The sequence below is a fragment of the Tachypleus tridentatus genome, chromosome 11, assembly GCF_004210375.1.
Source record: "Tachypleus tridentatus isolate NWPU-2018 chromosome 11, ASM421037v1, whole genome shotgun sequence".
Taxonomy (NCBI): Eukaryota; Metazoa; Arthropoda; class Merostomata; order Xiphosura; family Limulidae; genus Tachypleus; species Tachypleus tridentatus.
The window spans coordinates 69630219-69646308 of NC_134835.1; the positions used below are offsets into that span (position 1 = coordinate 69630219).

General features: G+C 30.8%; 1 protein-coding gene across 18 annotated transcripts in view; it reads left to right on the top strand.

Annotated features, from left to right (window-relative positions):
* Positions 1-16090, top strand: part of LOC143232400 (disks large homolog 1-like) — a 258171-nt gene that overhangs the window by 190643 nt on the left and 51438 nt on the right. For all 18 annotated transcript variants that reach the window (XM_076467804.1, XM_076467807.1, XM_076467795.1 and 15 more), the window contains 6 exons: positions 5271-5315; positions 6028-6072; positions 7142-7266; positions 9938-10040; positions 13425-13628; positions 13904-14093. In XM_076467804.1, the coding sequence (XP_076323919.1) occupies positions 5271-5315; positions 6028-6072; positions 7142-7266; positions 9938-10040; positions 13425-13628; positions 13904-14093 (712 nt within the window). The remainder of the gene's footprint in view (positions 1-5270; positions 5316-6027; positions 6073-7141; positions 7267-9937; positions 10041-13424; positions 13629-13903; positions 14094-16090) is intronic.

Below are 16090 nucleotides of genomic sequence, written 5' to 3' on the forward strand. Positions count from 1 at the left end.
AGTGAAAATATACACCATAAGTCTACAGAGTAATTGGTACCAAGACAAAGTTTATAGAAGGTCAGTTATTTTCAATTATGTATGTAGAAGGTTTAGATTCATATAAGTGTTCATGAATATAAGATTCTTAAAGTTTGTGTTGACAAACATATTTACCAACAGCAATACAAGGAGTATATAATACTGACAAACGTTTTTGAGAACTAACATAAGCACTTACCGAACTTGGTAAAATCTAACATAATGACTTGTCACCTTTTTATCCTTTCTTTATAAGACGTACACAGTCAAAGCTCATCTTTGTTTAACTTCGACGAGGTCACGAGTAAATTGTGCTTATGTTGGACATTTTATTCGTGAAATTTCCCGCTTTGGAAATAGAAGTTTGATTAATGTGATCCGAGGCCACTTTTAAACGAATCTTTCTGATGTGTAAACAATCTAATTTTAGGAAGTAAGTCTGTATATCGTAGCATGCACTCGACAACGAGATGAAAATATTCTTTACTCTTGGACCTCACGAAATCATCGTTTATCAATATGCACTGATTAGGTAGATTCTTTTCTTGTGTTTAATTAAACTTGCTGTGGACAGACAGATTTTGGCCAAATTGTAGTTGAAGAACATTGCTGTCACACATGGACAAATAGCCTTTGGTGTGGCTGTAGAAGATTGCTGTTACACATGAACAAATAGTCTTTAGTGTGGTTGAAGAACGTTGCTATCACCCGTGGACAGATGGCCTTTAGTGTGGTTGAAGACAGAATAATGATGGATATGTGTTATTTAGATAATTCATATAGAAGTTTTATTAGAAAACGATTCATTTCACTTGCATAGAAAGTTCTTGTGGAATGTTCAGCTGAAATGCAGTTGAAGCAGAGTAGAGTGTGTGTCGTGAACTGATAATTCATGGGCAAACTGTGGATGTACAGTGATGACTTCCATCAGCTTATTGCACAAAACTAACTAAAAAAAGTATGAGGTGTGTTAGTGATGATAACGGTTTTCGAGTTACCGTGGTAACAGCCAGGGAAAATTTGATTACAGTGACTGATTATTTTTTGCCTGAAAAAAAAGGAAGAATACTTGAAAGTAAGCTGATGGCGGTTTTTGGTTTTAATGCAAGGTTGTATTGTTTTTGTGGGCGTTCTGGCCGATGTAAGCTCGTAATGTACCCTCAGATCACCTGAGAGCAACCTAACATTTACAGTACCCTATAAGCACTGCAGTTTTTATTCATTACATAAACGTTTTTGAATTTCGCACAAAGCTACTCGAGGGCTAACTAGCTAGCCGTCCCTAATTTAGCAGTGTAAGACTAGAGGGAAGGCAGCTAGCTATCACCACCCACCGCCAACGCTTGGGCTACTCTTTTACCAACGAATAGTGGGATTGACCGTAACATTATAACGCCCCCACGGCTGAAAGGGCGAGCATGTTTGGCGCGATGGAGATGCGAACCCGCGACCCTCATATTACGAGTCGCACGCTTTAACACGCTACATACACGTATAAGCCTGTTGTATTATTTTAAACAGAAAAAGACACAACAACCAGTTTTTGTTTTGTTTTTTCAGAAGTGATCTCTCTTTCTTTCAGGGGTTAAAAAATGGGGAAATTAATATTTATTCCTGTAACGAAGAATAAACAGACCTTTAGGCCTAGCATTTCACGTGTCATTAAAGTATAAAATATTATTGTTTGATTATAAACTGGCGTGATATTTAGAGCGTCTGTTATTTTTATGAAGACTATTATTATCCATTTTAAATAAATTGGTTTTGAATGTTTTTGTCAGAAAACCAATTAAATAGACAGAAAACAACGCACGTGATGATTACTCACGATGAAACTGCGGGCCTTTCATTCATAATGAGTATGTTACAAAGTTGTGAAATCAACATTTACGACATAAAATCGTTGTATCTCGATCGAAAATATACATTTTCGCATAATAAGAATAACGTCAAATTAATATTCAGACATTAATGTGTATAATATTTGCGTACGTGTTAAATGAGTATTTAACAAAGCTTAAGATTTTTAATGAAAAATATATAGTTTTGTATGTGGAAATTTCGTTCTTAGTGTTTTTGTTTTTGTTTGCTTCTGTTAATTAACTGTGACGTCACCACAACAGATTGTTTCTTGTATGAGATTAACTGATTTTTTGCTGTTAGGATATGCATTTTATAAATTAAAGGTATTTATTAATTATGTCTTTGTTTTGAGTTATACTTTTAAACTAAAATTAATTTGAAAGAGAAATAACAATGATTTTGCGTGTGGATATAATATTAATTCTTCATTCTCATTTACCATATTTCGGGTGAAAAAGTAACTATACGTGTAGACAACTTAGAATATTTTGAGGTTCGAACAGAGATGAGGCCCTGTATGGCCAGGTGGTTAAGGCACTCAGCTCTTAATCTGAGGGTCGCGAGTTCGAATTCCCGTCACACCAAACATTCTCGCCGTAGGGGCGTTATTATGTGACGGTCAATTCCACTATTCGTTGGTAAAATAGTAGCCCAACAGTTGGCAGTGGGTAGTGATGAGTAGCTACCATCTATCTAGTCTTAGAATGCTGAATTAGGGACGGATATCTCGTATAGCTCTCGTGTAGTTTTGCGCGAAATTCCAAAGAAAAACAAACAAAAAACTCGAATAATTTCAAAGTGACGTCACTCTTCAATTATACCTAATCATCTCTGTTCGTTTTTGTTGTTTATGTTAGAAAAGACTATTTTGTTATGTAATTTCGTGCAAGCACATGCTATGGGCTTTTCCGTATGAAAGGGTTGATTATATAGGAGACAATATATATAATATTGACAGTTTTTATGCGCTATAGTGAAGATGGTATTTTAGTTGAGTTAATCTCTGTATCAGGGAAAGGTGTGAATGAACTCCCGCAAGAAATTTGTAGTTCATGGATAGTTTTTACCAGGAAGCTTGACTTAATCCGTTTAACTCCATTCTAGTAATCGTCGTTTTAACGTTCTAATTTACTATCTTCTGGTTAACCTGAAGATGACCTAAGAAGGTCCAAACGTTGTTCTCTACTTTGTTGCAATACCCACACAAGCTATCTTGAGATACATTTGGGAACTCTTCATGTTTTGGGTATTTGCTATCAGAAGTGGCTGGGTTTTGTAGACCTTGTGAAAAGCCGTTTTTAAAATGCATTGATCATATGGACACAGTTAATAATATGTGTATATTGAGTTTGCAGAACAATAAGAAATTTTCCGTTATAAACGAATTATATTTAACCATACTTGAATTTTTCTTATAATAAATCCCAGAGGTAACTTAATAATTAGTACTTGTATATTTACAGTATTCCCAAGTCCATATTGTTTCACAAATTCTTCATTAGACACACCTGGAACAACTTAAAAACAAGTTTAGTGTACCACTAATTGTGGCATTCGTAGCATACCGAGAATAGAACTGCAAAACCTTTATAAATAAAATGGCTTAGAATGTCATTTTTCATTTGGTAATTATAGTGAAATTATTATTGTAAAATATTACAGTTGTTGTTTAAAGACAAGTTCTTCTGGTTTGTTTTTTCATGTAAATTGTCACGTCTTTTGCATCACAATGATGTGACGCAGCACACCCTTAGGGAAACATAACCTTTAAAAATATGGATTTATTTGCTTCAGAATTTTCCTGCAAATTACACAGCCGTTTATAATTTTGAACTAATAAGCTAGTAAGCCACCTCAACCTGTTTCAATGGCTTTTCACAACGTCACATAATAAAGGATTTCACCGTGAATTTTTATATATATATACATGTATAAAATACACAGCTGTCTATAATTTTGAGCTGATAGACTAGAGGGAGTTTCACCAAGAATTTATAAAAATCCTGTTTTAATGACTATGAAACTATGCATTAAAATAAAGTTCTTCAGGGTGAATAAACTGCTGCCACATTAAAGGTGGTAAAAACTTCTAAACTACAGTTTTGTTAATATGCCATAGTAATGTTACTGATTTAATCACATTAGATTATTAGATGTTAGTAAATAAATATCTTACTTGTTTTAAAAGTATGTGATTTTGGTACATAACCAACGGATATAAAACTATATTTAGTCAGGTTATTTTGTAACTTCAAAACTGAAACTTGTATAAAGCTATAATACTGCACGTAACTATCGTTTTAAAAATGTTTTGTTCCTCTTTCTCTCAGCATCCTTTTCAGCTGCTCAGTTTTAGTATTAACGAAAGGCTTTGATAGCAGTGGTTTGTAAGCTTTAACAAAAATATAGCTCATAAACGCCATTTTAATACAACTCATGAGTATTTAACTTTTTACTCTGTTTTAGGAAATGAATAACACATATTGTTGTGTTAATGTTTTTGAGTAGTATGTATTTTGCATTGTAGAATAATGCAAACACCGAGAGTGTATTGAAAGTATATAGTTAAAAAAACAAATCAAAGTGCTGCCATCTTTTAAACGAATTAGATATTAGTACAGTTAAAAGCCAAAGTAAACTTGTGTCACTTGTAACGCCGTCCGTGTTTGATAACAAAAGTTCATCACATTGTGAAAGATACTTCGGTGGGATAGCGATAATATTACGGACTTACAGCGCTAAAATACGCAACTTGATTTCACACAGCAGATTATTAATATGTGGCTTTGCTAAAAAATATACAAGCACACATAAGAAATTATTGTCGAAAATTATATAAGCAGCAAGTAATAATTAATTTTAGATCGTATTAATAATATATTTTTTTATTTTACATGTTTAAAACCAAATTGACAGGTATAAAAAATATACAACGTTTTAAATGTTGCATGATTGTTTCAAGTGAATAAACTATAATTATATGAAAGTACATCATTTTTATGATTTATTTTTAAGAGAGAAATTATTAATCAACTTTTCATATTGTCTTGATTTGTAAAATTTTAAAGGTACAACATATATTGGTTGATGGATGGTAAATGCTTATTGAGAGAATAAAGAAAAATCATTGTGTTACCAATATATATATGTTGTGTTTTAAAATTTAATTTATTGTGGTTTATCTGAACTGAAGGAAGAAAATTCAGTTACTTTAAATATTTTTAAACACTTCATTTTGAAAGCTAAAAACATAAAATTATTTTAAAGGTACTTGAATAGTTTTTCCACACAGTTAATTTAGAAAAACATTTATTCTGTATTCTTGTCTAGAATTCTAGGTAAGTGTTGTGTGACTCTTTACACAAGTAATTTTTTTCTAATTCTAGGCACAAACACCACTCTTGGAAATGGGAAGTAGTGGAGAAAGATATGTAAGCATAACATTAAATGTTTGTTTCTTTTAACAACTGTGCTATTTAAAATGTTCACAAATGTTGTTTAAACTTTAATATATATATCATTTTATATGTACTAAAGTAATTTTGTATAGTAATGAAATTAGCATTATACCAGTATTATGAAGATGGGCATTATGTTAATATTTTAATGGCACTCTTTATGTTTAGCATTTTGAATAGGTAGTGCAGGTGTTTGGTTTTTTTTTTTTTTTCACTAGACTCATGAAAGAAAACTTCCTAAGCTAAATTACTGATGTGACATTAAGCTGTTTTCTAGATGCAGTTAAGCAATGAATATGTACTATACCAAGGAGATGAGGTCTCCAGTTAAGTTGAATAAATACATAAATAAAAGTCTATAATTTAACTATGCAATACTTAGAATATTTAAAGAAAATGTTTGTCATTTAGGGTTTAAAGATCTATAAATACAGTAAGAATTATGTACAGAATATGAATCCATGGCACATAATTATTGTCACATAAACTTGTATTTAAATGTATTTTAATTTTGATGCTTTTTATTCTTTAATTTTTACTCATGAAATATTAATATTCATAATTCCTTACTTTATCTCTTCCTATAAACCATAACTAATCAAAGTAATTGAGTAAATGAATTTTTTTCTGTCTTTAAAACAATGTTTGAATTGTATATTGTACTATTATATTATTTTATTTGCAGACAAATGGTGAAGACTGGGAATATGAAAGAATAACACTAGAAAGAGTACGTGTTTTTGTAACATTAGTTATTTAATGAATATTATTAATAGACTGAAAGAGAAGATATTAATTTTAACATCAATATGTTACTGCTTGTTCATTAACTGTAAAATGAGAACATGCTCATTTTAACATTAACATTCAGGGTATCTGTAGATAATGTACTGGGAGATTATCAGAAAACTCACTGCAGCATTAATAATCCCATGCAAATCATGATTGTGTGAAAAAACCTGATGTTTAATAAAAATAAGTATCCACTGGATTTTTTTAATTTTTAGTAGGTACATTTAAAGTATTAAGTGTCTTACATTTATTTTTAGGTTTAATGTTAATCTTTTTATGGAAAGATAGACTGTTCTAATAATGTTATTAAAAAAAAAATTGTAATGAACAGTAACCAAGTTGGATGCATTCTACAATTGTGAAATGCAAAAATGAAAACCCTTTTTATATTGTTGTTTACCATACTTATCTGTACCAAACATATGCTTTCTACAGACAATGTAGATTTTGCTAATTCACTTACACCATTTCATACTTTTTGTGTCTGTCGATGTTAAGATTAGTTTGAAGGTAGAAAGGCTTAACTTTAATTGTAGTTCAGTTACAGAATAAAATTGAGCAAAATGAATACTTTTAAAAGGGCCTCTACTTAACAGCTCATTTAAATAGTTAAAACTTTTCTTTCTGGGGATCTTTGTTTGTTGTGAAGGAGAAAGGAAACATTGATAATACTTTTCAATACCACACTTCACTGGATACTAATCAGTGTTTAAACATAGATCAGTCAGAATGTGTGTCACTTATTATCATCTGGATGATACTAAAGACTTTATTTATTTTGTGTTCATACAAATGATTATGTATTTTGTTTTCACTAATTGTATGTGCAGAAGTTGTTCTTTTATAAAATAATGAATGTTCCTTGTTTTAGATAAATTTCTCTGTACACATAAAGTAATAAATGAATTAATATTTCTTCCTAATTAAAATTTTGATGTATAAGAAATTCATTTACTTTTGCAAATAGAATTGTTTTCTTTTTGTAATCATGTGGTCTTTCATCTTAGGGAGGAGCAGGTTTAGGGTTCAGCATTGCTGGAGGAATTGACAACCCGCACATTGAAGATGATCCAAGTATCTACATTACCAAGCTTATCACGGGAGGTGCTGCAGCTGCAGATGGAAGGCTACAGTTAGTGTTCCATAAAACATTATGAACTTGAAATCTTGTGTGATCAAGAAGTTAAATTTAGTAGTATTTAATTTGTCCTCTTTTGTAACTTTGTTTTCTCCGTAGGTTTTTTGTTTAAATAGAACATGCTGGATGAGGCAAATAATCATAACTTCCTACTTTATGAACATTTGTGGAACAGATGTTTAACAGTTATTTTCTGTAGAGTCAAACAAAATTAAAGTTTCTACAAGACTTAAACACTAGTGGCATTACTGAGGCCCAATCTTGGAATATATTTTTCCCTCTGATGGCTCGAAATGCTAAAATGCAGCATTTTGATTCCTGTGGTAGGCACACTGCAGATAACCAATTGTGTAACTGTGCAGTGAATAAAAAGCAAATATTTCTTTATTTTTAAAATAACACTGAAGTACTGAATTATTATGTGAGACTTTATTTTATAAAAATAGTAAAGTTGTTTCTTGTGGAAGGAATTAGATTATCAGGATCCTAATACGAATATGTTTTATGTGATTAAATAGTAATTTTATTGTACCATTTCAAAGGCTATGTCTCAGTTAATTGTTCTTAATCATATGTAATGTCCAGGAATATAAGATAATACATTAAGTTTGCATGGATATTTTAACCATTTGTCACTGTGTAAAGATTTTACAGTGCTGTTATAAAAAGTACTCAAAAAATGACCCTAGACTGAAGGAAAAGTAATGATGTGGCTTTTTTTAAAGCTTTCCTTGAGACTAAAGTTGTCACGTTAGTGGGGTAGTGATTTTCCAAAGTAGCTGTAAAGAATATAAGAATATAATCATGACTAATGTTGGGCTTAAGATTAACCAACTCTGCTATTTTCATAAAATAAGAACATGACTGTTTCAGTGTTACTGTTAGGAAACAGTGAATAACAGATAGTTTGGCACATTACAATTTTATACTGTTTATATATGTTTGTAATGATGCATAGTTATTTGTTGTTTTATAAACACTGAATTAATATTGCTATTGTGGTGATAACATTATACACTGTACTTTTTTTGTAACTTTTATCTTTAATTTATACATGCACATGACCTCTGAATATTTGTCTGTCCACTGCAGCCTGGACATGCATGAATTCTTGCTTTTAAATTTCTCTTGCAAAGTTTTGAGTTGTTGCCATACATTAAGTTAATTATTTCTGCTTTCTATGCATCAGTTTACCTCAAGATGCTAGAGAGGTCTGTATGACAACAAATCTTGCTGATGTGGCAGCAAGCACCTGCAAAAACTGGCAAGGATTAAGATTATTTTATGAATTTACTAGATAGCATTAACTCTGATGTGCTGATGCAGTGAACAGAAAATAATAAAATAATGAAAGGCCGCATATGCATCAGCCACAGTGAGTGAGTCAATTTGTATATGAATAAAAAGAAATTATCAAAATGGATTGTTTTCCCAACAGTTAGAAAATCATCAGATTTCCTTTTAGTCGAGGTTAAATTTTATTTCTGTTAAATGAGGTATGTATCAGCTATGCTGGCATGATAAAAGACAGACCAGTCACATTTGTGCTAGTTTTCTAGTTTAACTAATAATAGTAAGTGAACTATAAATAAGTATAAAAGCATGATGTTTTTGAGAAAAAAGAACATTTATAATGATTAAAAAGAAAACCTGTAACTGTACAAAATTTTCATTTTTTTTTCTCACCAAAATATGTCAAACTTGCATTGTAAGTACACTTTTAGTTAATTTGTCAGAATTATTGATTGTGACGAGGTAAACTATGTCTGTAGATTTTGTTCTCTCATTCACCAGTAAAGGAAAGAAGAGGTAAAGCATATCTGTTAGTTACCAAAAGACAGACTTAGAATATTAAATACATATAAACTATGTAAAAATGAGTTATGTTATTATGGCTATTTTAATTTAAATTTCTAAAATTTAGCTGGCAAAAAGAAATGAGTTTTCTTGTGTTTAAGCAGTGACTGTCAGGAGACACTGGCTTTCTTTTTCCAGTTCATAATTCATGCATGATTATGAATATTTATACCAATTATAAATCTTGGTAAAAACTATTTAAAAAAGATTCAAATTTAGATGATAAATCTAATAGGTTGATGAACTTTTTCCATTATTTTGTGGTATATCATTCTTGTATATCTTTCAGTGATGTTAGCTAGCTTTAAAATAACAAGTGAAAACTGTGTGTTCAAGCAGTGATTCAGTTTTTTTGATTATATCATTATATCATTTTTATTTCATATTAGGAAATGTTATCATCATCATAAACGTATGTCTGTAATTTGGTAAAGTATTAAAAAAATGTGAAACTGAAAATGCAATGCTACCTGGAAGCTCATGTCAGCCAACTATTTTGTATTAAAGGTACACAACTCTTGAATCATTTACTTTGTTATGGCTGGCATATTTTTGCATGTAACTTTTAATGTAATCGGTGATGGAAAAAGTTAGTTTCAAGTTCTGTTTTTTTTAAAGAGTGTTATTTATGTTTCATGTATTTTTATAATCACAGTAGTTATTTGTGTTCATTAAATTATTTTGTATTTTTTGTACTGGTTTGTTGATTTGTTTGCTTATGTATATATTTATAAACACACACACACACACACACCTTTATATACATCCATATATGTTTTCTTTTAATATAAAGTTTTGTGTTTTCCAGTGTTGATGACATCATACTCAAAGTTAATGATGTAGATTTGGTTGATGTGCCTCATTCTGTAGCTGTTGATGCACTGAAACGAGCAGGGAATACTGTACATTTGGTATGTATTATTTTTGTCATTCATTTTTGCAATCTTAAATAAAGTAAACACTTCATTTATTCAATCAAGAACTAGCAGTACAGTAGTGATTTTAAGAAATAAGTCACAAGTAGGTTTAGAATAGTGATATAGAAGTCAAATAAACATTTGATAAAATTCACATCAATAGCATCGAGTATAACTGTATCAGAAACTGTACAATGTTCAAAAATGAAAGAAGGAAAATAGAAATCATGAGCAACAGGTTGATTAAACATTTCAGAATAGCACTTACTCCATCATCAGTATTAATGAGGAAACAGCAGTGTTTCCAAAACTAAAGCTATATAAAACAATGACAAACAAATATTAAGTGCTAGTATAGAAACTTATGAACAAATTGGAAGAGATTTAATTCAAAAGAAAACAATGAATTGTTAAGTGATAGGAAGCACTATTAAAAAATATAGCATCAGATTTAACTGTGGTTCAGTTGGTGAAGTTAGATGGATCCCATGTTTTGTTGACATAATTAGCATGAACTATGAAAAGTTAGATGCAGTGAGTTTGGTTGTTGTTGTGAAAGAATAGTTTTAGTGATGAGGAAGATAATTGTTTTAGTGTGAGCATTAATGTTGTAGCTACGTTTTCAAGGTATAGTATACAGGAGTATATGGGATGCCTAGATACAGTAAGTAATTTATATTTTTAACATTGTTGTTGTTTATAAAGGCATGAGTGGCTTTCTGAAGTAAGTGTGTAAGAAGCCATTACATTTTAAGTTTGTGAATATTTGGAATACCATATAGAGTTTCAGAATGTAAGCTTGTAGGATATAGAGATTCATAGAACATTTCAAGAATAGAGTAACAGTTCTTTCCAAGTCTTGTAAGAATGTTTGTGTTTTTCTTATAATTAATATAGTTTCTTCTTCTTCTCTCTCTCTTTTTTTATCCTCGGCATATTACGTTGTATTCTTACTATATAGAATTACTTATTATGTATGTCACAACATGTGTTATGTTTTTCATATTTCTTCATCTGTTAATATCATTAAATGGATTTTGGTGAAAGTCCTCTTCTAATAACTGACATGGTTTTTATTAACCATAACACATTTAGTTGTGTGAATTTTACATATCAACATATAAAGTAAAAGAGCTACTTAGTAGTAAAAACCAACAATACTCTCCTTAGACTGCTTAAAGTTTCAGCAAAATATAAACTATAATACATATAATGAGTATATCACTAAGATAGGTAGTATGGTAGATTCACTGATTTCCATTAGAGTAATTGGGTAGGAGATGAATATTAATAAGATACTTTCTTGAAAATGTTTTTTGGAATTAAATTCTTTAACCTCCACAGAGCTCAAATAAAATGATATTGGGCATAACCTAAATACAATGGAATAATCTTTATTTCAAACACTCAAAAACAGTAAAACATAAAAACAAGTGTATTATTTTGACATTTTTGTTGGAGAGCTGAAACATTATAAAATTTATTTGTAGAAAAGTCAAATTATATTTTTCCCCTTAAATTGCCATCATGTTCCAAACAGAAAAACATGGCATTTTATACTAAAAATAAAAATGCAAGTACTACCCATGTAGCTGACAGACACTCCACTTCAATATAATGCTTGAGATGTCACCTGACTTGCCAGTGAAAAATATAACTCATTTCTGTATAGTTTATTTGACATTATAGCAATCTTTCCCAGAAAGTACATGTGACACCCTAGTTGACTGACATAGTTCTCTAGGTTACTAAGGTGAGAGGAACTTGGTGAATCTCTTGTCTGACAATCTACACTAAGAATACTTGTAAAATATACAGAGAGAAATTTGATTTTTTTTTAATATTAAATAGGGGCATTAGAAGCACTGTATGACTAATTATATTGAGCTCTAGCTACTTCTTGCCTTGGCAAGGTGACCACAAACCTAGAAAAGTCAGAGAACTTTAAAAAGAGGTCAAAATGTCAGTGAAAATTTTTTAAAAATTACCCTACAATCTAAAGAAGCAAAATAAAATTGTGCTCCCTCCTTTTTATTTCAGAACCTGCCCATGTATGCACAAAGGTGCTTAGCCATGTTAATAATTGGTATGTTTGAGATACACATTACTGATCAAAATTCTGTGTCTAAAGGATATGAAATGTTGTAAAAAAAAAGCACTGTTTTTGTTTACATACTGCATTTATACTAATAATTTGAATACTAGACTTACATTTGTTTCTGTTAATGTATTGAATCAGTTTAATGTTTGTTACATTACTTTGTTTGATATTATCCTTGTAGTTGAATATGTTTTTATTAGGTTTTCAGTTTGCTGATCTCTAATGTTACACTTACACCATTTGAAACCAAGAGTTTTGAAAAAATATACACTTGAGTTTTCATTATGTAAAGCAATAATTCATGCTAGTTTATTTTCATTACTGCTCAGTTCTAAATTATTTTTCTCTTTTAGTCTTGTTAAAATTTGCAAAATTTTCAGACATTCTTGGTAATTTACTGGTCATTTGCTGTAGATAACTCAATTGAAACAAAGGTATCAGTGGTTTAAAAACGTGTAAGAAATAAATATATATTTGTGAAAATGTATAAGTGGAAGATATGCACTGAATCCACATTTAACTGTTTTTAATTGTTGTCTCAAAATATTTTGAAACTACTTATGAGATAAAAATGTTTTTTTTTATTGTAATTACAGAACTGTGTGTAAATGTCACTCAGAGGGATGCTTTTAATTCTTTTCACTAACAGTGGTTCCCATTCTTTTAAGTTTTTATAACAAAAAAAGAAAACATTATTCATTTCTTGTAGACATGGCTTTATGACTTGTACTGTATCTGAAAATATGTAATGTTTAAAGTGTCCTAAAGATTACAGTTAATTTAACGTATAGAGGTGGTCCTTTCATGACCTGATGGTTAGGATGCTAGATGAGTTTTGAGCTCAAAGCCCATGACTAAACATGCTTGCCTTGTTATTTGTGATGGTTTTATGCAGTGTGATGATCAGTCCCGTTTTTCATCAGCACAAGAGTAGCCCAAGAGTTGGTGGTGGGTGATGTTGAATAGCTGGCTAGTGCAGGTAATCTTGAATAACTTCGTGTTACCCCCCCCCCCTCCCCCCAGAAAAAAAAAAAGAGTTTGTCTTCTTGGATTCCTGATTTTAGCTTTTAAATAAATACATGTTTAGCAGTGAATAACATGACATCTTAAATTTATTCTTGGTGTTATAACTATTTATTTTGGCATAAAATTGTGTGGTAAATTGTGATATTTTTAAGGATATGTTGTCTTTATCATTATTTCAAATAATTCTCTAAATAATTTGGAAAATAAGCATTTATTATTTGTGTAGATTAAATTTTTTTTATAATTTTCAGTTTGTGAAAAGAAGACGGCCACATCACAGCCACATTGTAACTGTAGAACTAGCTAAAGGAAACAGAGGCCTTGGATTTAGCATTGCAGGAGGAATAGGTAACCAGCATGTTGCAGGAGACAATGGAATTTATATCACCAAAGTTATGGAAGGAGGAGCAGCTGATGTAGATGGTACATTGGAAGTAGGAGATAAACTTATTGCTGTAAGTGTGTTTATATCCTGTGACTGCTCTTACCTGAAACTCAGAGAATAAAAATTAATTGAATGAAAATTTGTGTTTCATTTTAAGTAGAAATGAAAGATAATATTTCTAATCAATTATTAAATTCATTTTCGTTTATCAGATTTTAAAGATGAGTAAACATTTAAGGTAAATATTTGCATACCTTCTTGAAATGAATAAAAATTACTATTTAAATAATGTTGTATATTTGAAATTTTCTTTAACTGTCGTTATTTTTCTGTGATGTTTTCTAGGTCAATGACAGAAACTTAGAAAATGTAACTCATGAGGAGGCTGTAGCTACATTAAAAGCTACTGGTGATCATGTGGTTCTCACAGTAGGCAAGACGAGGTCACTGTATATGAATGACTCATTACCACCCCCACCACCTCCTCCCACTCAACCTGCTCAAGAGAATGCAAGAGTGATCACTCCAACCAGATGTTAGTGGAGAAAACTAATTAACTACAATTAAAATTGGCATTTTTTTCCTTATGTATTTTTGTTATTAAATTAATTGATACAATGATATGGGTCATGGAAAATGGTTTTCCTTCTTATAAAGGTATTTATTTTTACATGTTTCATTGTACACTGAGACATCATCATTGTATCAATCATTTTGATAACTATTTAACTACAGTTGTATCTGTTAGTGTTCTAAGTAGACACTTTTACTTTACTAATAAGAAATAAATTTTGTAAAAAGTTCCTCAAATTATTGTTAGTTAGGTCATCACCTTCAATAAACCCATATCACAAAACATTCAAGCCACTTGATTTTAGATCTTTCAGTACTATAATATTGAAAGTAAATGTCATTTAATAATTTTTATATCTGTAGACTTTTGAGTGCTCCATATCATACCAAGTATAAGGTTATGAAATTCAACTCTTAAGTTGACAATCCCTTTGGATATGCAACTTGCATTATTTAAATTCCTAAAGAGAATAACACTAACTTTTCAAACTTTAAAGTCATGACTGCAAGGTTGGGATAGGTAGTGTCCAGTTGAGAGATTATGGAACATATTTTGAAATTATTCCTTACAGTTTTAAGCATTTTGGAAGGTAATTATCTGTTACATAGGTAAGCTTCAAGTGGAGAATGGGATTGTTGAATGGGTTTTTAATTTTATAATCACTTCAGTAGAATTCTGTTATTCTAAAGCTGAATTAGTTTACGGAACACTGTGAAGCAGCATTTCTGCTTTATGGACACTTAGCAGGTTATGACACTCTCAAACTTTGTCAAATTACTGTTTTCTACCTCAGAAAATTCAAATTATTTTCAATAATGAAGCTTTCAGTTGAGAAACTTTTATGACAATGAAACATCAGCCTCTTGAGTCACTGATGTTTTGTTATCATATATACTTAAATAAAATTTCACAGTAAACATCATGAAAATCAGTCAGTGAGGGCAAATACTAATTGTAACATGAAATATTGTGTAATATAGTAATTTATATAAAATATTTTATTTATTAAAAATGATAGTAACATTTATATAATTTAATTACAGTGTCCAACATCCTCTAAATTCCTATATTTGACCTATATTGTTCTTTATTTATTTCCTCCTTCAGTTTGGTGTTTTCAGCTGTGACCTGATGATCTCTGTAGTTTCTCTTTTCCCACCATCAGTTATAGTTTGTTTGGCATAGAGTTCAGTTCTCTATCTGTTCTGTTGTCTGGATCTGACAATGTTGGCATCAAAATGTCACATCTTCCACCATTAGATGGTTGAGTTATAAGCTTTCAGGGAGGGTTATTGTCAGTAAGATGGTAGAGGTTGTTTTTGTGCTGTTGTGTGAGAAGATGGATTAAGTGTAAAGGTTGGGAAAGATGCCTCTCAACTCCAATATTCAGTGATCCTCCCGATGTGGTACTGACACATACCTTTTAACTTACAGTAGTTATGCTTTCTAAATTGGCAGGTACCAAGCTTTGCAATTCCATTGCATTAATTAAAGACATTAATTTTGAGTGCAAACATGAAATAACTTGAGACTTGTTACTTGCAGTGGGGCTGGTTGTTCTGAATTCACTGCAAACTTACTGTTCATTTGTGTTTCCTGGTTTTACTTTGGGATCAAGGACATTAAGTTGAGGCTCTCAATTTTTGTGGCACATAAAGCTTACTTTTGTATTCCAAGGGCTAAATTATGAAAGCCAGTAATCAAGTAATCTGGCATTATGTAGCAAAAGTTAGGGTTTGAAAAATTAGTAAAATCATCCTGTGTTAGGTCAGAAGATCAGACATTTATGAAGGGAGGCATATGATGGCTAATGAGGTTTCAAACTGACCTTTTCTATAAACATTAGTATTACTTGTCGGTGAACTAACCTTTCTACTGCATAAATCTGCTTATCCTAAGTACTAATGAATGTGCATCTGTTGCAGAATGGATACATAAATAAGTTAGCCAGACATCCT